Here is a 22,305-nt window from a genome sequence, read left to right as displayed (position 1 = left end):
ATATTTTGTGACTGTTTCCAGTTGGTGAGCAATGCACTGCAGTTCCTGGCCACAGTCGCAGACCGGAACCACCACAGGCATCTTTTTGAGGACCCCACAGTTCTTAGCAACATTTGTGAGAAGGTTGTCATACCAAACATGGAGTTCAGACGTAAGTGGGGTTATGTTATAAATACGTTTTATATCCAAACTACATTCCTAAACTGAATAAAATCTTGTATGAAACTACACAATTAAGTTCTTCAAAACAAGTTTTAAGACATAGTGTTGAAATGTTGAGTATACTGAATAAAATTATACAAAAACATTTGATTGGTATATAAAATATATTATCTATGCCTCAAAATTAATTTTTTTCTCTACTTTATTTCTGTATATTTGCCTCAGACCAAATAAAACTTAATTCTCAATCTCTAAACTAGTTCGTACGTTATCTCACCACTCTGTGAGCTTTGATATAAGGTATATCCTTTGATAATTTGTGTTTGTCTATTGGTTTATGTATCAACTGATATACGTAGGGTTCAATTTATTTTTTAGCCTCTGATGAAGAACTGTTTGAAGACAACCCTGAAGAATATATCAGAAGAGATATTGAAGGTTCTGATGTAGATACTAGAAGAAGAGCTGCTTGTGATTTAGTGAAAGTTCTCTCCCGGTTTTTTGAGGAGAAGATGATGACAATATTTGGGCAGTATGTACAGGTAATGCTTACATTTTATATTATGATTTCTTTTATTAATTAACCCCTTGTACCCTGTAAGCGGAATATATCAATGATAGAATCTAACTCTAAATGTTTTAAGTGCAACATACTGTATCTCAGAACAACACATTATATAAATGTTAGTTTTACAAAATTGCATCAGAATGTGTTAGAGTGCTTCCTCAGTGTTTTCTTGTGATACAATATGCAACGTGACTCATCAAACATGGCGACAATCTCACAATCAAAGCTTTAGTTTTATCAGTTCTACCATACTGTCAGTGGTCCAGCTGTCACTGTAAGCGGAAATACTTGCTCGTGAAAATTAGCTGCTGTGTATATAGTTTATGTGTAGATTTATAATCCTCTATTATTAACTGATTTACTGGGCTATCTACTTCAAATTGTTACTTCATTCATAGTTTTGTATAGTTTATAAAATTATATTTGACTGTTATTTTTATTTTATACGCAACCATGGCAAAGAATAATCTTGTTACCACTAGTGTTTCATAATTGTTCTTAACTAATATAACATTGCGCCATAACATTATGCCTTCTATAATAACTGTAACTTTGTGTAATTATAATTAGTTCGTAAAAAACTGTTTTTAAATTTATCATACCTATAATTGATACCTTTTAACTAGTATAAAATTACTACAGTGCCAAATATAATGCTTATAAAAATTTGGATATCAACAAAACTACAGAGCACGTACTCTGTTGCATCATCCGTTGTTTGTACTTCAACCAATTGTGCTGAAGCTGCACCATTAACAGGAGGCACGTGTTATGTTATTTCACCAGTTCCTTCTACTTCAACAAATTGTACTGAATCTGTATTATTCAAGGAATTAGCTCCGATCCCAAAATATATAAATAGAAACAAGAAGGACACAAATAAAAAAATGCACTCGGAAATACTTACCAGCACCCCCATCAAGATGAGTTTGGAAAAAAAGAAGAAACAAAATGAGGAAAAGAATGCAAAAAGAAGCCCGACAAAAGAAAAAAGAAGCTAAACAAAAACTGTCAACCAAATCATCCAGGGAAGAAGTTAAGAAACTAACAAAAAAGACAAGCCTAACCATCCACACAAAAAGCAAAAACAAGAACTTTCTGAAACAGAAGAGTCTGACGTATCATGGAAGGAAATGTGTGATGACAATGAGTTAGACGACTTAGATATGACATTCAGTGATAAAAATAACGAAAAATGTATTTTCTGTGACAAATTTGGAAGAAATAATGAACAGTGGTTCCGATGTTTTAAATGTGGATTCTGGGCACACTCCGAGTGTAGTGGTTGGGATAGTCCTGAAGACTATGAATGTGATATGTGCATCAAAAAAGAAGCAAAGGGGAAAAAATTGTGCAAATAATTTTTATAAAATATAATTCTCAACTATAACACCGAACTTGTTTAAGTTTTTCTAAAAGTAAACATTAGTTTTGTAAATAAAATATGTCAAACTACTTTTGGTGCTTAATTTTATTTTTAACACTTATAAAAATACATGTGCAAAATAACCCCAACCCCTGCGCGGTATTAGACCATGTCATGGGGAATACCGCGCACATGCAAGGCATTAGTTATAAATTGTTCATTCTATAACTATAACACTTACAGCTTAGAATAATTTTTATATTGAAGATAATAAATGTAACCCTTTAGAGAATATATTTTGGAGACTATTCCAGGTAAAATATGGTCAGAAAAATTTGTTCTTCCTTAAGTGCGTGGAATTCCCCCAGTCTCCCCTATGTATTATGATTCATATGTTAGTATATAATTTGATAGAAACATTATACTATATTCTATTATTAATTTTATTTAATTTGCACAAAAAAAATATTTAAAAGCATCAAAAACTGAATGAGTAAACAAAAGCTTAAAAATAGAATCAGAATAGTTTTTAACTAGAGCAAATCCACAATCCAAGCAAACAATCCCGATTTACATATAATGGAGCAACATGAATAGATAAGAATTTTATAAAAAAACACTTCATGAAAAATAATCTGTTTTCAAAGAAAAATGGTAAAAAAATCAACCAATGTGAGGAAAATGGCACGGCTAACTAGAATATAGGATACATCATAGATTGGTATTTCAAATTAAGCTGTTTTAGAGCAGAACTTTTTAATGATTTGCAAAATTGTATTAGTACATTAAACTATTTCTTGAAAAAAAAAAAAACTTATTTTGTAATTAAATGTTAATGTTGTAAATTTTCTTATCAAAGGGGGTTGGTTGTACATTCAAGAAAATGTACACAAAGTTTTTAACACAATTTCTTGCACCATATAAGCTTATATAAATATTACATTTTAAGATGTTTTTATTAATTTACAGCAATTTACATAAAGTAAGTTAGTTTTATACCCTTAAGTACCATTACCCTCCTAGTGATGAATATGTTTATTATGAATGATAGGTGCATTTGGAGTGTTTCGCTGGGGGTTTCTTAAAAATTAATAAAAATTATTAATTTTATTGAAAATACAATATATTATATATACCAAAATATTCATAAAAACATAAAGAACGATTTTAAAGTAAATAAAACTACCTTCCTTTGCACATATCCCTTAAAACTTGCTCAAAAATTAAAAAAACTGTTTTTTGAAAAAAATTTTTTTTTACCACAAAAACCGCATAGTATAAAACTTACTAAACAAAGATTTGAAGATAGCAATTTTTTTTCAAAATTTCATGAAGATAAATAATATATATATATATATATAGTTCTCGCACAATATTTTACTTGAAAAAAACTGTCATGATGGAAATATTATACACTATGTACATGGAAGAAACCCTTGGATTCACTCAGAGGCACTACTACTATCATGCTTTCTCTTCCTCCCTTGATACTTTGGTCTCCGAAAATGATCCAATTTATGGAAACACTCTCTATGAACACCAGAATTGCATCCTGGACACTAGAATCGCGATCTTCCCCTTTTTTGTGTGGCCACATACAATACATAGCCGCTCTTGTCTTCCTGGTAAGCGTTGGAGGGAATGGCCTGCACCAGGATTTGAATTATAATCATCGGGAAAATTGTCTGCACTGATATCACTGTCACTCCCATCACTCATTTGTTCTTCTAAAACATTTCTAATATCTTCTCAACGTAAATCATCCGCCATTTCGAACATATTACGATCGGAATAAACGATATAACACTGGTAAACATGCCAACACAAGTCATAGGTTAGCGACTGCGAGTAAAACACAAACAACGTTGTAACAAATACCAGCTATTTGTTTATTCTTTTAACAATTCATCTGGAGACAGATCTAGAGGAAAGAGAAGACGTTTCTGTACACAATGCAATAAATAACGACCGATTTTAACCGAAGATAGCCGAGCAGCGATGACGATTTCGAAGGCATGTTTGAACGTCGACATCTATCATTCATATTAAACGAATTGAACGTCGCTAGAGCGGCTTCTATCACTAAGAGGGTTATACTTGTCCATTACCAATAATAATGTTTATATTCACATAGTTTCAAATTTTCTGCTGTGATTATTGTTATCAACATTACCTGCTCTACTCTGTTGGTAATTAATTGTAATATAAATTGATTTATTCAAGATTGTAAATTATACAAAATTATATTATCATAATACAATTGTACTTTGAAGAAGTTATAAATACTTTTAACTGTGTATTTGTCAATAATAAAAAAACACTAGCATAACACTAAGATATCTATTAAATATTGGAGAGCTATACCGTACATATTTTAAAATTTGTTCCAGGCCATGTTACAACAGTATTCAGCAGACCCTGCATCGTGGAAAGCCAAAGATGCTGCCCTCTATTTGGTTACTTCATTGGCAAGTAGAGGACAAACACAAAAACACGGCATTACACAGACATCATCTCTGGTTTCACTGCCTGACTTTTGTGCACAGCATATAATGCCTGAACTCCAGAAACCTGATGGTATGGTGTGACCTCTACAATAAACTGCTGTGTGATTAAGTAGCTTAATAACCTTTGACATTGAAAAATCAGCTTGGATCCGATAAAAGTGCGCACTTTTCAGGGCTGATAGAGGATGGGAATACCAACATTTTTTGTCCAATATACGTGGGGTTGCAGATGTTCCGTTTCTGAGAAAATTGAAACACGGAGTGTTCCTTTAGAAATTGGGCCAAAAAATATATGAAACTAAATGTTTTTTCTTCTTAATTACAAAATAAAAGATCCACTTTCTGCAAACAAGAATTTAAAAAAATAATATTGACAATTTGTACAGTATCTTCACAAACAGGAGAAATTTAGATAATTTGCTGTAACAGTTTCTTTTTACATTCTTTTTCACATTATTTGGTTCTGTAATGTGTTATTACGAAGGAAATAAAGTTTTGTTTCAGCAGCTTTGCATTGTTTTCGCCGAACTTCGAAGGAAACTCTACATGTTGTCTATAAGGAGTTTCACAAATTCTCAATTTTCTCGGAAACAAAACATTTCCGACCCCATGTGTATTGCACAAATAAGGTTTGTATTCACATCCTCTATCAACCCTGAAAAAATTGCGCACTTTTATTAGAATACCCTATATAGCTACATTGACTTTTTGCCTTATTAATTTACTGAATTCAAAAATGTGTGTGTGTGTCCGGAAAAAGATACAAGATATTTTTGTTGTTGGTACACACAACACACAATTACAAATCTTGCAGTAGGCGAAGTCAACAAATTATATAGCATATTATTTTTATAATGTAATGTAAGCCGTTTCTATATTGGAAGGAGAGAAAAATATTATTAATATTGCATAAACACAAGTAGGAAAATTTTACAAGACAATAAACTGTATACAATAAATTATAAATTATCTAATAACTAAATTAAAACATAGTGAAAAACTTAAAAGTACTAATATCACAGACCATATAGTCAAGTATGGAGTAAAAAAGATTAGACTTTCAGCCACTTTTCCAGGGTAATTAAAACTTTTCTTAAAGTAACATCCCATCCTTTTTCTGGTAACTTATTGATAAGTTTAATTTTTTTAAACACATGACTGTTTTTAGTTTTATCTAATCTAATTGATGGTAGATCTAGCAAATCGTTCTAATAGACATTTTAATAAGCCATCAACATCAATTTACTAGGACAGGAGCTTTCTGAAGTTAGACTAAGAAATTAAATGCCTTAATGTAGTCTAGCAAAACAATTGACAAGCTCTTGCATTGTTTTATAATTTGATTGACAAGTTTCTGAAAAAAAATTATATCGATTTTCTATTAAAAAAGGCTGTGTAGATTTTTTCAAGGTAGTCTAGCATTCAAGAAAGTGCTTTTATCTTTGTGTGTGTTACTATGTGAATTATTTTTAAATTATAGAAATAAAACTTAGCACAGACAATTTTCTTGCCACATAAATTTAAATGCATACATTTAGTCATCTTTTCGCTAGAAGAGACATCTTAATCCAATTATGAATGAATTATTGTTTCAGTGAACGCTGTCCCTGTGCTCAAGGCGGATGCCATAAAATATGTGATGATTTTCCGCAGCTTGTTACCCAGAGAAGTGGTGGTCGGATCTTTACCGTTACTTGTCAGACACTTGCAAGCCAACAGTGTGGTTGTCCATACATATGCTGCTTGTGCAATTGATAAAATACTTCTCATTAAGGAAAATGATAAAGCCATGTAAGTGCATTAGAGTATTTTCTACTTGCAAATGTAGTTTAATGTTGTTGATTACCATACAATAACAAATAAGGAAATGTAATTTTAGTGGTTAATAAGCTTAGCTTAACACTTCCCAGTGTATATAAAGGCATATAAAGCAAAATAACAGGAATTGTGTATATGTATGATTTCAGCTTACCATGTTCCATATTTGTATAAAGGTATTTATAATTAATAATTAAATGCTTAGTCAATAAGTAAATTACTAAAGTAAATTCAACAAACACTTTTAATTTAATTCAGATTTGAAAATTATTATTTATCATGATTATATGCAATATTAAATTAATTTCCTGATGCCAAATTGTTAACTAACATGTATGATAAAGAAATACTCCTTTGAAAAACCTTATTTTGTATACTTAGAATGTAGAGATAAATGAATTATAAGGGAGGTATACTCTACTAAAGGTGTCCTTAAGTTTTTGACAGATCGCATCTGGGCTTCAGGGCAGGATTTGTTGTATATGGCCCAGGGGCCAGATTGACAATCCCCTTAGGAAAATATGCCACGGTTTTCTAAGCAAAAATCATATCAATTGAAACTTGTACCAGGTGGCTCACACAGAAGAGACCTAAAGGTGCAGAATATCTAGTACTATCAGACAGTCAGGTAGCTTTATACCTTGATGCCTGCTCCTTTGACTCAAAAGGTGTATGGGAATGTAGGAATGTTGTGATGGAACTGACAAAGAGGAACCAGCAGTTGTCATTGGTTGGATGCCAGGTCATGAAGCCATTTCTGGGAATGAAACAGCAATGCCCTCGCCATGATAGGCTCTGAAAGCCTTTTGTCAGGACCAGACTAAGGCTGTGGAGTAGCCTTCTACAGTAAAGCTCTTGTAAATGAAACGCTTCGGAAAAGAGGATGAGATCTGAGACTTGGAGAAAGGACTTAGCCAATCAAAAACGCTCTGTATGTTAAGAGTCTTCTAGACTCCTAGATTTTAGCAAGAAGAGTACTTGGGATGCCAACAGAACATGGTCCTCTTTGAAAAAATCTTATGTAAGTGTATTTAAATCAAAATGATGAATGCAGGCTCTGTGGAGAGGCAGAAGAATCAGCAGACCACATGTGGCTAATCTGCTATTTATATAACCAGGAAATCAATCCTAGGAGCTCTGAGTCCAAAGGACATCAGAGAACAGGAATCCACAAATTTAACTGGTTTTTGTAGAACCCTCAGATTTGAAGGTTAAATTAAGTAATATTATTAATTTTAATTACGTGACATTACACATTTAATCTGGTTTATGTCAAACCCTAACTAAAATATTATAAAATCAAAAAGGAATTAAACTAAGAGTGTTTGTGTATACAGTGTGAGCAGCGAAGACCTGTCGCCACTTGCTGCTGAGCTTCTTACGGGCTTGTTCTCGCGGCTCGACCAGCCAGGATCAGAGGAGAATGAGTATGTCATGAAAACAATCATGAGATCCTTCTCTACACTGCAGGAGAGAGTGGTTCCTTTCCTGGGTGAACTCTTACCCAAACTCACTGACAAGCTGGGAATCATCGCCAGGAATCCCAGTAAACCTCACTTCAACCATTTTCTCTTTGAGACCCTTGTCCTGTCTATCAGGTAAGAATTGAATCATTTCCAGTTGTTTGTTAATATTAACTTGACTGTTTTAGGTAACGTGGTTTATACATTATGGAATCTTAAACATTATATGGTCAGTAACACATTTTTACATGTTAATTCTCAATGACAGAAGTGTATTGAATATTAAATTTAGGTACAAAAATTTATGTATCGGGATTTTATTTCTATTTTTTACAGGATAGTCTGCAAAACTAATGTCGGAGCAGTTGCAAGTTTCGAAGAAGCTCTTTTTCCATTGTTTCAGAACATTCTTCAACAGGATGTCCAAGGTAATTAAATGAATAGTTGATGTTTTTATTTAAAATTTAGACTAGAGTACAGTTTGTGCCTAAAATGTTCATTTTTATTAGTGATGTCTTCGTTTTTAAAATTGGTTTGTGGTTCCACAGTGCTAAAAAGAAATTGAATTTAACACCAATAGATTAATATTAGTTCCTTGATACTGAGTCGTGAGAAGCTATTTTTGGCAATTGTACCCAATGCAGCAACACATCATATACATATCACAGAAGATAAGGCGAAATCTGTTTTTGTTGATTTCTTCATAAACATAAATGCATAATCTTATGTCTTAAATTTTCTTGGACACCCGAAAAGGAGAAAACAAAAGAAGTGAATTAATGTTTCAGTTTCCATAACACAAAAATGACATTTGCATTCATCCGAAATCCTGTTTGCATTTGGTTTTAAATTTTTATCTCTCAATATATTTTTAGTTTGATGTTTTTCAAATTATGTATCGTCATATAGCATTTACTTAATGTGTTCAATCTGGTTTTCGCTCCAACCACAGAACTACTACTGCACTTTTAAAAATAGTTGCTAATGACATGAGTGATTTAATGTTATAGATTACATGAACAGATGTAATCTATAAAACCCCCCACTTTTTAGTGGGGTGCAAATCAAATCAAAATCAAAAAAAAATCAAAATCACTTTATTGTCGTATAAATCTCATAATTATTGACAAAGTCATAAATACAGCACATTCTGGTAGCCAAGTCCAACATAGATAGTTAAAAGTTAAAAGTTTCAACACAGTTACATCAACAATATCAGCATTAATGCACTTAATGTAATTTAATAATAATTTACATTATTTTGGCAATTCAAAGAACTATACAGTAAATAACAATGGTACCACTGTAGTTACATCGATGGGTCTGTATTGAAAACATAACAATCTTATTAAAACAAAACAGACTTATTGGAGAAAAATTCTTCTACAGAGTAGAATGGGTTCTCCAAAAGCTATAAATAATATTTCTTTAAGAAAAGTGTTTTGTCAAACTTTTGGGATTAAATGTGACAGATGGTTATATACCTTCAGGGAAAGTACCTGATGACTCTTTAAAGTTTTACTTAATCTATTAAATTTTTATTTTTGATAAATTCTTGCATCTTGTATTGTGCGAATGGGTATCACCAATGGGCTTTATTAAATTTGGATTTTGGAAAATATTATTGAATTAAATCAAATAGATACAGGTTTATGACAGTTTGAATGTTTAGTAATCTAAATAGCGGTTTACAGTGTTCTAAGCTAGATGATTTGGATATAATTCTTATGGCCTTTTTTTTGGAGGATCAGTATGTCATTGATCTTACTACCATTGCCCCATGCAACCAGCCCATATCTAAGTATTGATTGAAAAAATGCAAAGTAGGCGGTTTTGACATAGTCGGTGCTAACAGAAAAGGTTAGTCGCCTAAGGAGGTAAACTACTCTTGACAATTTAGAAGAAATATACGTAATATGAGAGTCCCAGTTCATGTTTCTATCAATGTATACTCCTAAGAATTTTACATTGTCTGAGAGACTAATGTTTAAGTTACGACTGTCAACTGTCCTCGTACTGAAAAATAATATTGTGCGTTTTTGATTCATTCAATAAGAAAACCATTGCTTGTGAACCAATTTGAAGCATCTGAAATAGAATTTTTTGAAATTAAACTAAGTTCACTTAAATCTTTGCTAATATTTAAAAATGTAGTGTCGTCTGCATAAAGGATGGTTGAAGCTGTAATTGAAGCAGGCAGATCATTTATACAAATCAAAAACAGCAAAGGTCCAAGTATGGATCCTTGCGGGACTCCGTACTTCACGATTACTTCATGAGACCAGCTTTCCTCAATGCAAACTTTTTGTTTTTCTGTTTATTAAGGTAAGACTCAAAAAATAAAATCGGCATTTGACCAAAACCGTAATATGCTAACTTCCTTATAAGATCATTATGGTTTTACACAATCAAAAGCCCTGCTCAAGTCACACATAGTGGCTTGAGCAAAGGCCTTATCCTCCAAAGCCAGGGACACATCCCGCAACAATTTATCTAGAGCTTGAAAAGTGGAACAATTTTTCCTAAATCCAAATTGCACAGAGCTAAGAAGATTGTTAGTTTCGAGATAAATTGCTAATTTGCTTATGCACTAGAGCCTCCAACAGTTTGCCAAGAATCGGAATAATGGATATCGGGCGGTAGCTCTCTGGTTTATTTTTGAGTCCCTTTTTATAAACCGTACAAACTCTTGAAATTTTCAGCTCCTCGGGGAAATAACTATCTTTTAGACAAAGGTTAAAGCAATGTGTCAATGGAGATAAAATGTGAGGGGTTATTTGCTTTATCATATTATTAGACATACAAAAAACGTCACAGCTGTCAGAGTTTTTCATATTTTTGAACTGAATTTAGAATATGATCTGATGTTATTTTAGCCACTGAAAAGACTGAGAGGGTTTATTGATATTACTTTTTATTAACAGATAACTTGCAGAAATTGTTGCATTGTCTAAGTTGGCTTTAATTATTGAGACAGAGTCTATGAAATAGTGATTGAAAACGTCAGGACTAATGCCAGGCTTATCATCACTGGCATTGGAAAAAAACAGTTGTTGCTATTAATAATTTTCCAGGCTGCCTTGCATTTATTTTTGCTTGTATTTATAAAATGTTCATTATGGCGTTGCTTTGCTAAGGCAATAGCTTGTCTGTAATTTTTTTTTTAGATTTAAAAAACTTTGCCATAACTGGGTATCATGTTTTGCAACTTTATGAAGGTATATAAGATTACTTTTCATTTCAGACAAATCTGAGGTATACCACTCATTTCCTGATATATTATAATTTTTCCATTTGATTTTTTTAGTTTTTAAAATAAAATAATACATTTATAATGGTTGAAAAGAAATTATTGAAAAATGTAACTGCATCACATTGTTTATGCTGGGTCATGAATTTATCCCAGTCATATGAGGCTAGTGTTATTACAATACTATCTAATGATTTTTTAGGCAAAATAGTTTTAAAATTATTGACACTGCTATGAGGACCACTGTTATATTTTAGGAATTTATTTATGTCTACTAGGATACCATTATGATCAGAATAAGGAAAATCCATAATTTTGCAGGAGACATGACTCGAAATATTTTTGTTATTTATAAAAACGTTATCCAGGCAATTTTTGCCCCTTGTGGCATTACGGTTCAGATAAAGGAAGTTGTGCTGTCTTAGAAGATTTTGTAGTGCAAAGGCAGGTCCATTTTTAGTGGTTAAGTCAAATTTGTAATTTAAATCACCACCGACCACCACAGAGTAATCCCTTCCAGTTAGAAAGAAAAAGTAGTAAGTTATCTAATGCATCCAAAAAGATATTGGAGTCACCAGCTGGTGAATTGATAGACAGCTACTACTATCATATTCAGTTCATCGATAAAAGTTGCAGAACTCTCAAAGTGTAATTCCGAGCAATATCTACTTATGTCCACAAACTCTAGTCTGCAAAGAGTTATGGACAAACACCACAGAACCCCCTCTAATATGGTTGGACCTATTGAAAGCTCCAGCACAATGGTACCCCTGTTGGAAAAGAAAACAGTATATCGTTATAACATAGCCAATGCTCAGTCAGACAAACAATATAAGCATTATTTAAATCAGATAGGAAACTATCCAAAATAGTTACCTTATTACTGAGACCCTTGAATATTGAGGTAAAGTATTTTTACATTTTTTCACATTCCTTAGGAAATGAACTAATCTTAATATTCTTAGAGGGGACTACATTATTTTTTACTCGGTTTTTTCCCAAATCTAAAAAAACTAGATTGTGGCCTATTGTATTCTTCTTGGCTACCATTGTCAGAATCATTACATGAGTCAACTAAACATTCAGATCTTAAAACTATTATTTACAAGCAGGTCTTCCTCGTTGACCGTACAAACTTCTTGACTTTTATTTACATTAATTACAACTGGTGAAACACTTGATACACATTCACTCATACTCTGCTTTAGTGCCTCACTGTATGTGAGGTCACCTGGAACCACTATAACTTTTGCACTTGTTTTCGAGGCTGCTACAGTTGGTTGAAACATGAGCCAGAGAGGTGTTACATTTAGTGAAGAACGGTTGTGTTCCTTATCTTCTTGGTCAGCAGGTGCATGATCATTGGTTGTGTGTTATTAAAAATAACTGATGAGAAAGAAGTTCTTGAGTTTCCATATATCAGATTATTCATTTTGTACTAAAAAATTTTCATGAGACATACCATTTCTCAGGGTCCGATAAGACTCTTCAGGACATGAGACTATAGTGACTCTAGCCCTGGTTTTACGTTGAAATTTTGTTATGTTGCATATAAAATGTGACAGATCTACTCTATCACGCACACAACCAATTGGGGAACATACCAAGTGATCCAGTTCCCTACTCTTGAAGTTCGCTTCCAAGTCAGAAAAGGCAGCCATTGTAATCCTGTGCAGTTGGTTTGTTGTAATACCTACTCTTGGTTATTAAACTATACACAGAAGCACCATTCGGACTATCCTGCAGAGCCAAATGTGTCTAGTGATGCAATGGGCAGTATTAGGTTTCCCAAACTGCTTTTTTAAAGACGACTGCCACTCCAGCTGTCATGTGGCGCTTATCGTGGAAATCAGCAGAGATGCTATGAGCGAACCCCACTTTTTTCTTGTGTCTATAGTTTTTAATAACATCTGCCATGTTTGAGTTAAGTATGTTTATGGTTTCTAAGTTGGTTACGTTGTCATGTGATGGATTTTCTAAGTTATTTACAGTGAGGCTGCCATCTCCAGATGCAACAGTTACGTGTTGCAGTTTAATAGTCCATGGAACTCCAATCTCAGTTTTTTTTTTTTTTTTTTGATTCCCAGACTCTATTTGTCCATAAGTTGGAGATTACATCTAATCCAAAAACTCTTTAGAGTCTGTCTCTCTCATGTCCAAAAGCTCAAGAAACGCTTTACAATCCACTCTTGCTAACTATCAAGATGGCTGAATAATCCAGCGAGCAGTATTTAGCTGATTCTTCCTCTTTATTGCCAAGTCTACAGACTCAGTCCTAGTATATTAAGATGTTTTTCAGGGAGATCCCTGGGCCTGTTAGCATACCCAGAATTAATAAAAATCCTCCTCTAAGAACTTTTAAATATTAGATTATTTCAGAATAAATATCTCTCCAAATCATTTAATTTGTTAAAATTTCCACTACCTTATACATTGTTATAGTTTGTTATTTCTTTAATACCAGATTTTGCACTACTATTAATATTAATATTCTCTTGATATAAACACAATTTTGTCTTACGTCACCACAGATGCTAATATAGCATCTTGAAGGTTTCAGGAATATTCTTAATGTTTCTGCAGGATTTTCTGTATTTTTTACAAGTTTGTTTGTATTGACCACCTTGCTTTAAAGTCACTAGTACCTACTAAATACATACTACTAAATGGGTTAACCAATTTGTCACCCAAGGGTGGACTTGATAGATAAATTGCAACTCCACACAAAATTAATAGAATTGATGAATTCTATAAAATTGTCAATTCACGTTGCTTTACTCTTTCTGTTTATACCATTTCAAGTTGCATCCATTATTCTTGTGTCAGGTTTCCATGTTTATTCGTGCAACTTCTAGCCATCACATATCTTTCATTTGTACCACATCTTCATTCCATTTTTGTCATATAAAATTAAAAATCCTAGGTACTTGGTATTTATGCATTAGCTATAATGATTTTGCTTTTGTCATCCCCCTTATAATTTAGTAGAGTAACAAAATATAATAAATAATTAAAATTAATCTTATCTTAAAACTTATATTATTTTTACCATATTCATAATTAATTTTCTTTGTATATTTAAAAAAATAATTTCAAATATTTTCAAAATGTTTAGAATTTGTACCATACGTGTTCCAAATCCTGTCACTGTTACTGGAGCTGCACGGCCCTGGTCAGATACCTGAGCCCTACCTGGCCCTGTACCCTTGTCTGCTGGCCCCAGTGCTGTGGGAACGCACAGGGAATGTTCATCCACTGGTGCGGCTACTACGAGCCTACATACATAAGTGTGCTCCACCACAGATGCAGAGTGTTCTTAAAGTGGTTAGTATCTTTTTGTTGCTCATTTCTGTGTTAAAAGTGAGCAAGTTTCTCAAAGTTACAATTTCGCTACGTAATCAAGAATGTAAAAGTTATCAGGCAAATATAGGATTTCGGAGATTTGCCATCATTATATGTTACCAAATATGTAAAGCTGCCTTTTGAGGGTTGTAATCAACCATCTTGGTCAGGTGTGAAGACAATACATATACTTAAAATCTAGAAAGTGCTGCAATGGACACCATAAAAAAAAGAAAAGAAAGAAATCATACACGAAAACTGCATGAGATGACTTCAAATGACATTCCACGATAACACATGAAATGCTGACATTGATTTTCTTGTTAGTGTCCCACCTATAACCTATAAGCGTGCTGGTGTGTATGCGTGTGGGTACATGTGTGTGTGCGTGTTCTTGCTTCTGTAAAGTGACAACACCTGGGTTCATATTCTCCTGTCTGAGCTCCAACCATTTTTCGGGTATGATTCCTTTCTTTTCTTTATTCAATGACAGTCCATTACAACACATTGCAGATTTTAAGTACATGTATATTAAATTTATGAATTGTCTTCACACTTGATGAAGTGGGTAGATTTCAATCTTCGAAATGTTGTACTATACATTTTGTAACATATAATGATGGCAAATGTCCGAAATCCTAATATCCTTTTAAACCTTTCATCATCATTAACCAACTTAAAACAAAGTACCTGACAATATTGTTCACAGCTGTTGTTAATATAACCTATAAATATCATACATGCATATATATCTAGTTAAAGTAACTAGATAGTATTTGGCTTTGATTGGTCCAGTTATATATGTATTTTTATGTTTTATATCTGAAAAATGTATTTGAGGCTAACTCCAGTCCACCCTCAGTTATACAATGGTAGCTTATTTTCTGTTGTATTCCTAATCTAAAATTTAGACACAATAACTGAAAACACACAATCAACCTTATTGCTTTAGTGTGCCATTAAGTTTAATGATCAAGACAATACAGATATATTATTATAAAATCCATCTTTGAATATGTGTTGATCAAATAGACACTTTGAAGTATTTTTTCGAAGCTTAATATTTTGGAAACTTTTAAGTAGAATGGTAGTGACCAATTAACTACAGCTTCATATCATTTTTTAATCTAGATGCTTATATTATATTATTGTTTAGAGTGGACTCCTCGGTGTGTTCCAAAAGATGATTGCATCAAGAGCTAACGACCATGAAGGCTTCTATCTGATGCAGAGTCTCATCGAGCATTGCCCTAAGTAAGTTAAGTTTGAGAAATTGTGGAAATCAAGACAAATTTTGTGAATAGGTCAGGGATAGTCAGGAAAAATCATGACAACATTTTTGTGTACATCCTGAAACAGGTCATAAACTGTCAACTAGGACCAAACATTAACCCATTAGCTATTCAATCAACATTCATGCACTTAACCTCCTTGTACAAATCCAATTAACATAGTTATAATGCATGATATTTGGTGCAGTTTTGTAGAAAATTTCATTTTTTATGTGGAACATTTTATTACATTCATTTATTTTTATTTTTGTCAATGTTACATAGATTTTTGTAAAATGCAACATTTGTGTTCTTACACAAATTCAACCAAACACACATAACTCACAAAGGTCTATTAAAAACTTACACTCACAAAAATTCAATTTTTTTGTGATTTGGGTGACTAAGCTTCATAATTTTTAGCTAACAGAACAGGTTAGAATATAATCTCATTTTTGAGAAAACACGATTAAACTCATTAGGAGGCTCTGCTGTATGCAAAATTCAAACTATCCAACAGAAAGGATGTCAATCAGTACCATGTTTGTTTACTCAAACCATAGATTATTATTGCAGAAACAACATGTGTCAGATATAATTAAAATAAAATACAATGTTTTACAAAATAAAACACAGATTGATCGTTTTACTGAAGTATAACATTACCGACAATTCAATTACGTAACTGGTTAGAAAAGGTCAAAAAATGTATTATACCTAGATTCAGGTTATTTTTGTGGGGTTAATGTATATTTATATGTTCTTTTGTTTAATTTTAATACATAAACGTTATTATTTGAGCCCATAATAATGTTTAAAATATATTTAATAACGTTTGTCGTTATCACGTACCACTCGTGATCGTTGTTTTGTTACTGCATCAGCTATTACGATACGGTACCGTGATAAGTGGTTAATGGGTTAAATTTATTTCACATACCGGAACAAAAACATTGTTAAATTTTATCATCTCAAAGAACAAAGTTATAGTTATTTATATTTCTAAGATCAACATTATGGCCAAAAACATAAAAAAAAACATTTAAGTTAGTACACATTATTTAAAACTCATGCATTATTAAAGTCACAGCATTGACATAATAATTGCAATAATTCAATTGGCCACTTTGGAGTTTGGACGAAATATCAATAGTTTATCACTGGTTGATCTTTTTGAACCACATGATGACAGTATATTATTGGCTGGTCTTAAAAGGGTTAAAGATTGAAAGATCAACACACAAGGCAGAACATTTACCACTATTATTACATACCATTATTATGGTCTATAATCCCTCAACATTTTCAAAGACTACTTCAAATTTGGTCTGCTAATAAGGTAGAAGCTTTTCACCAAACCAGAGATCTACAGTTCTATCCAATTACATTTTTCAGGCAACCTGGCATCCTAAAAACGATGCTTGTCCATCCACAAGTCCAGGATCTTAATACAACACTGTCACCCAAGAACCTATGCTACAATACTGATTTACAAAAATAGACAAAGCAAGCTACAATATTGATTTACTCTAACTTTTGCTAAAATAGTATTAACCAAAATTGTAATAGATCTTAGCAAGATGTTTTTTTTTTCTTTTAGCCTGTAACTGGTAAGTTTTGTGTGCTATTTTTTTCCTCGCCATTAAACAATTATTGATAAATTATAAAAGTAACCTTGAAAGTTTTATAACCAGATCAACATTTAAAATGTATGTTTACATCAGGGCTGTATAATTTGCTTTGTTTCATTATATGTGTTATTGTTTATAGTGAACTGCTGTCACAATACATGAAGGACGTATTCGTTCTGCTATTCCAGAGACTCTCGTCGTCCAAGACGACAAAATACATCAAAGGTCTTCTGGTTTTCTTCTTTTTCTATACCATCAATTACGGAGCATCAAATCTCATACAGTTAGTGGACTCAATCCAAGTACAGTAAGTACAAATAACTTCTTATTTCTCATGAAAGCTTCCTTCTCTTTTCTTTCATTAGATTTAAATTCTTTCAATTTTTTATTGATGAAATAGTTATTTTACAGACCAATCAATGTTTTCTCCAAATAATAGAAACTATTCCTTACAGTCAGAAAACAATGATAGATGAAACTGAATAAATGGATGTCTGAGCTACCCTGGGTCCACTAGTACACTTGTGGTAAAAATCAAGCTGTCAGTGTTTTGCCAAAATAGAGACATTGAAGATAATTGAGAGATTTGAAGTTTTAAAAATGGCATACATCAGGTTATAAGTAATACAGTTACTTGAAGTAACATCTACGATCATGTCTCTGGCTTTAAAGTGTCAATTTTTATTAGTACACATCTTCCATCATTTATGAAGTACAGTAAACTCCTGCATCTTTGGGAATATTCTAGATGCCAGATTATCAATTATTTTAAATTCTTAAAAGTTAAAAAAATAAATACAGGTGGCACAAGTAAAGCTTTGCAAGAATTTTAAAATATGTAGTAAAATATATCTCAAAGCACTGAAGAAAATTGTAGTTTGGCTTGTATACAATTAACGTGTATTTTGAAATAAAAAAAATTCTGTTTTTCCGGATATTACTACATGCCACAATTAGCGTGATTCTGATATTATATCCTTATGCCGGGCGTTAAGGGTTAATGTCAATTAAACCTCTTAGATCAGTCCTTCCTTATTCTGAATTCTGATCCAATTAAGTTATAGAAAACCAAATCTCAGGCTGAAATAACTAAATTAACCCGCCACATTCCAGATTAATACAGTCAGATGAGCAAGCTCTATGTAAGTACTATACGTACAATTATTTCCATGTGGTTGCACTGGGCCGTAAACAATGCAGTAGCTGGTTTAAAGATCCATGTGTCCTAATTTGTTTATGGTAAGGTTAGGCTAGAATAGATTATATTTACAAATAAGCAATCATAGCAGTAATACATAGAGAGATAGCAAAGTGTCAAAACTGTTTGTTTTCCTATCTATTCAGTTTATTTAAGCTGCGACAACCTAACGGAATGTTTACCTCATATATGTAAATACTCAGTAATGTTGCTGTATACAACCTGTGTTTGTTGCAAAGTTCTATAAATTAAAATTATTATGCGTGTATGCATTTTCTCTTTCAGTGATTAACATTTTTTTAACACACATCACAATGAAGCCATATTAAGTGTAGTTGCCAACACCTGTTGTAATTAAGTTATGTGATGAATGTGTTGTGTTAACAGAATGTTTGGAATGGTGATCGAGAGGCTCATGATCCCTGACATACAGAAGATCTCCGGCTCTGTGGAGAGGAAGATCACCGCAGTTGGCCTCACCAAGCTGTTGTGTGAAGCTCCAGAACTGATAGACGGACCATACTCTAGCTTTTGGTAACAATAAAGAGATACAACTAGTACTTACAAATTAATATCATTGTTAATTATAAATTAGAAAATTTTGTTAACATTTTAAGTTCATTTCTTAGAAACTTTATTAGTTCGAGAATCTCTCCAGTATTTGTACAGAAATATGGAAGGAAGGTCCTTCACTTTACAGTGTGTAGATGGAACTTGTTTTTCATCTTGCAATTGTAAAGAACAATCCACAAAAATTTGTGGGTAAAGGATTTATGATTGAATTTGACATAGGTACTAGAAAACATGGATCACACGCATCGTGGTGTGACGTCACTGGAGCAAACTGTCAGTTGTCTTGAGCCCATCGACAATGGCTACTCTGTACTAATTACTTTTTTTTTTCTTTTATACTCTGGTATCAACTAATTAGTATTACGATAGTGCCTTCTTGAGGCGTTAACATGTTTATGTAGCTTTATTAAATCAATTATAATAAGAAGTATTGTTTATTTACATTATTATAGAAATTGCTTAGACATTTAGGAATAAAGTGATAATTCTTCATATTATAATGGCGGTGTGAGGCAGACAAAAATTGTTCCAATGACGTCACACTTCTACTTCACATCTGCCTTGTAACCTCTACCATATATTCTAGTAACCCCATAGGAAGGATAACTCCTATGCCTTATACAGAGTGTTCTGTAAGTCAACCATACTATTTCAAAGTGAGATAGGGCAGCTGATGACTATTCCAAATAACAAAGCATGACCTTAGTAAAAGTTACTTACTTTCCGACATACCAATGCTTTTTTATAAATAATAATTACTACTTTAGATTAATATTTCATGTACTAATGAAATACTGCTACAAAACTGGATGTTTTGTTAATTTTTTTTTTCTTTGAAATAAAGTCACAATAATGGGAAATCTGGAGCAAATAAATAATTTAAAAGAAGAAAATAAATAAAATAGGAAAGTGCTATGCCTATATCAGAGCTGGTGGATGACAGTTTAAATATTCTTTATAAGATCAGTTTAAGGTAAAACCTTCAGTTTTGAAAATCTTATACCTTTGTCCTCAGATTAACATTTTCTAAATCAATTTTGTAATAAATAGAATGAGTCTTATTTCTAAAGTAGCAACTAGTATTATTCAATTTCAAAATTCCCACAAAATGTACTTTTTTCAAATCAAAATGACACTTTGCCAATGTATTTTTCTTTAAAGCATGAATTTTTTTATCACAATAACTATTTACATCAAATAAATATTTTAAAATTATCTCCCCTTGAAATATTATGATTGGCTTATGGTAAGGACCCTGTGTATAATAATGGTAAGAGATTGTATACCTAAAGAAAAATTTATGATTTCTTCAGGACTCCACTACTGAAAGTTCTGATTGGACTTTTTGAACTTCCTGAAGATGAGACCACTTATCAAGATGATCATTTCATTGAAGTGGATGAAACGCCAGGATATGAAGTGGCCTACTCCCAGCTCGCTTTTGCCAGTAAGACTGACTATGATCCTCTGCAAGGTGAGTGAAATAATACAATCACTACATACATACAGTCTCTATAGAAGGGTCATTCTATATCAAATCACCAAAAAAATAGGATTTGTCACCCATCACTAAAAATCAAATCTTAAAACCTTGATTTATTCTAAAGAAACAATTTTTCTAAGTAGATAAGATATATCTGTTTATTTTTTTCTTCTATGAGATGAGTGTTAATTCTTTTAACATTTTATCAGTAAAAGGTCTGAGATAGGTTTGCTCTTGTTTGATTATTTATAACCACTTGATAAAGTATGTGGAAAATAAATGTCATCAGGTCCTACTATGAACAGTTTGGGAATTGTCCAATCCATCACTACCACAATTGCGGCTAGCCTAGACTTACATCACGTTCACACTTTGGTACATTTTCAATTACACCAAGCACAGTGTTAGGCTTCACTGTGACTTGGTATACTTTCTGCTTGTATGATTCAACTATAATTGTGCAATATCTTGGAAATCTAAAAGAAATAAAACTGGTAAAGACATTTTGCATTATCCTATTTCTTCAAAATCTTACCGTCATCGAAAACCGTCTTTAAAACGTATATGAAATTAGGTTCAAAAACACACAACTGAAAGCAATATCTCATGAAAATTGTTGTCCAGTTGTCAACTGAAACATGAACTATCTGCAATAAGATTATAAACAGCGTCATTACCTAATGAAATGAGTGTTCTGACATGAGCGTTGGTGCAGGTGTGGGAGACCCCAGACTACATCTGGCACAGTCCCTGTCCAAGCTGTCCGTGGCATGTCCCGGCCGTCTCAACCCCTTGCTACAGAACGGTTTGGGTGATGCCGACCGGTCACACCTCCAGACCTACCTCAACGCAGCCAACGTCACTCTCAGCTGAACTCTTCCCCACTGGTTTCGTACCTTTGTAATTACCATTAGGATTAATTATTAAGCACATGTTGAACGTGTAATACAACTTTATTAAATAATTTTTAATAAAATAAACGTTTGTTATTTAATTAATGGACAGTATTCTTTAATAACACAGTAGCTTTATCAGCGTGTGATAATTAGCTAAGACAATATGGATTTTTTTTACATCTGATGATATATTTTATGTTTCAAAGCTGTCAACTACCATCCATAAAAACTGGAGAGGAATTAAAATATTAGTTTTTCTAAAGTATTCATGTCAGAAGAAAGACTGAGAGAATTCATTATAGTTATGTATTGAGTGTACAGATTACATTGGAAACATCTATCAGAAACTTTAAATTGTACCCTTTGTAAATTTAATAAACAATCTTAAATGTAATATACATTATGTATAAAGTGTTATATATCATTTTTCTTGTTAAGAATCAGAGAATAAGACTAAATAATTTTGAAGTAAACGTTAAAAAAATATATATTTTGTACTGCATATTTTGTATTTATTATTTCACATGTGAAAGAATATTACATAATAGTATCCATATTATAATAAAACACAATGTTACAAAAATTCAAAGTAGCCAAATTGTAGGAAATTTAATTGCGAACTCATAAATATATAGTGTTATGGGGTTCAGAAATAAAAATGGTAATAATTTTTATATTTGCATAGATAAGCACTAAATGGCAAAATTTTACCTATGTTCAGTTAAGCAACACAATGAAATAAGAATAATAAAATTTACTCTTGCAAATTAATGTGTT

The 22,305-nt window shown here is 32.4% G+C and overlaps 1 protein-coding gene across 1 annotated transcript in view; it reads left to right on the top strand.

The window, feature by feature from the left end:
* Nucleotides 1-21,630, top strand: part of LOC124357979 (exportin-2) — a 43,349-nt gene extending 21,719 nt beyond the window's left edge. Inside the window, exons 9-20 of the mRNA XM_046810153.1 lie at nt 22-151; nt 541-704; nt 4,487-4,673; nt 6,199-6,394; nt 7,759-8,019; nt 8,221-8,312; nt 14,250-14,458; nt 15,633-15,730; nt 17,518-17,685; nt 18,964-19,110; nt 20,463-20,623; nt 21,348-21,630. Coding sequence (XP_046666109.1) covers nt 22-151; nt 541-704; nt 4,487-4,673; nt 6,199-6,394; nt 7,759-8,019; nt 8,221-8,312; nt 14,250-14,458; nt 15,633-15,730; nt 17,518-17,685; nt 18,964-19,110; nt 20,463-20,623; nt 21,348-21,505 — 1,971 coding nt within the window. The 3' untranslated portion in view covers nt 21,506-21,630. The remainder of the gene's footprint in view (nt 1-21; nt 152-540; nt 705-4,486; nt 4,674-6,198; nt 6,395-7,758; nt 8,020-8,220; nt 8,313-14,249; nt 14,459-15,632; nt 15,731-17,517; nt 17,686-18,963; nt 19,111-20,462; nt 20,624-21,347) is intronic.
* The last annotated feature ends 675 nt before the right edge of the window (nt 21,631-22,305 follow it).

Source organism: Homalodisca vitripennis, chromosome 1 (assembly GCF_021130785.1).
Source record: "Homalodisca vitripennis isolate AUS2020 chromosome 1, UT_GWSS_2.1, whole genome shotgun sequence".
NCBI classification, from domain to species: domain Eukaryota; kingdom Metazoa; phylum Arthropoda; class Insecta; order Hemiptera; family Cicadellidae; genus Homalodisca; species Homalodisca vitripennis.
Note: the sequence above shows the minus strand (reverse complement) of the source record. Positions and strands in the feature narration are given on the sequence as shown.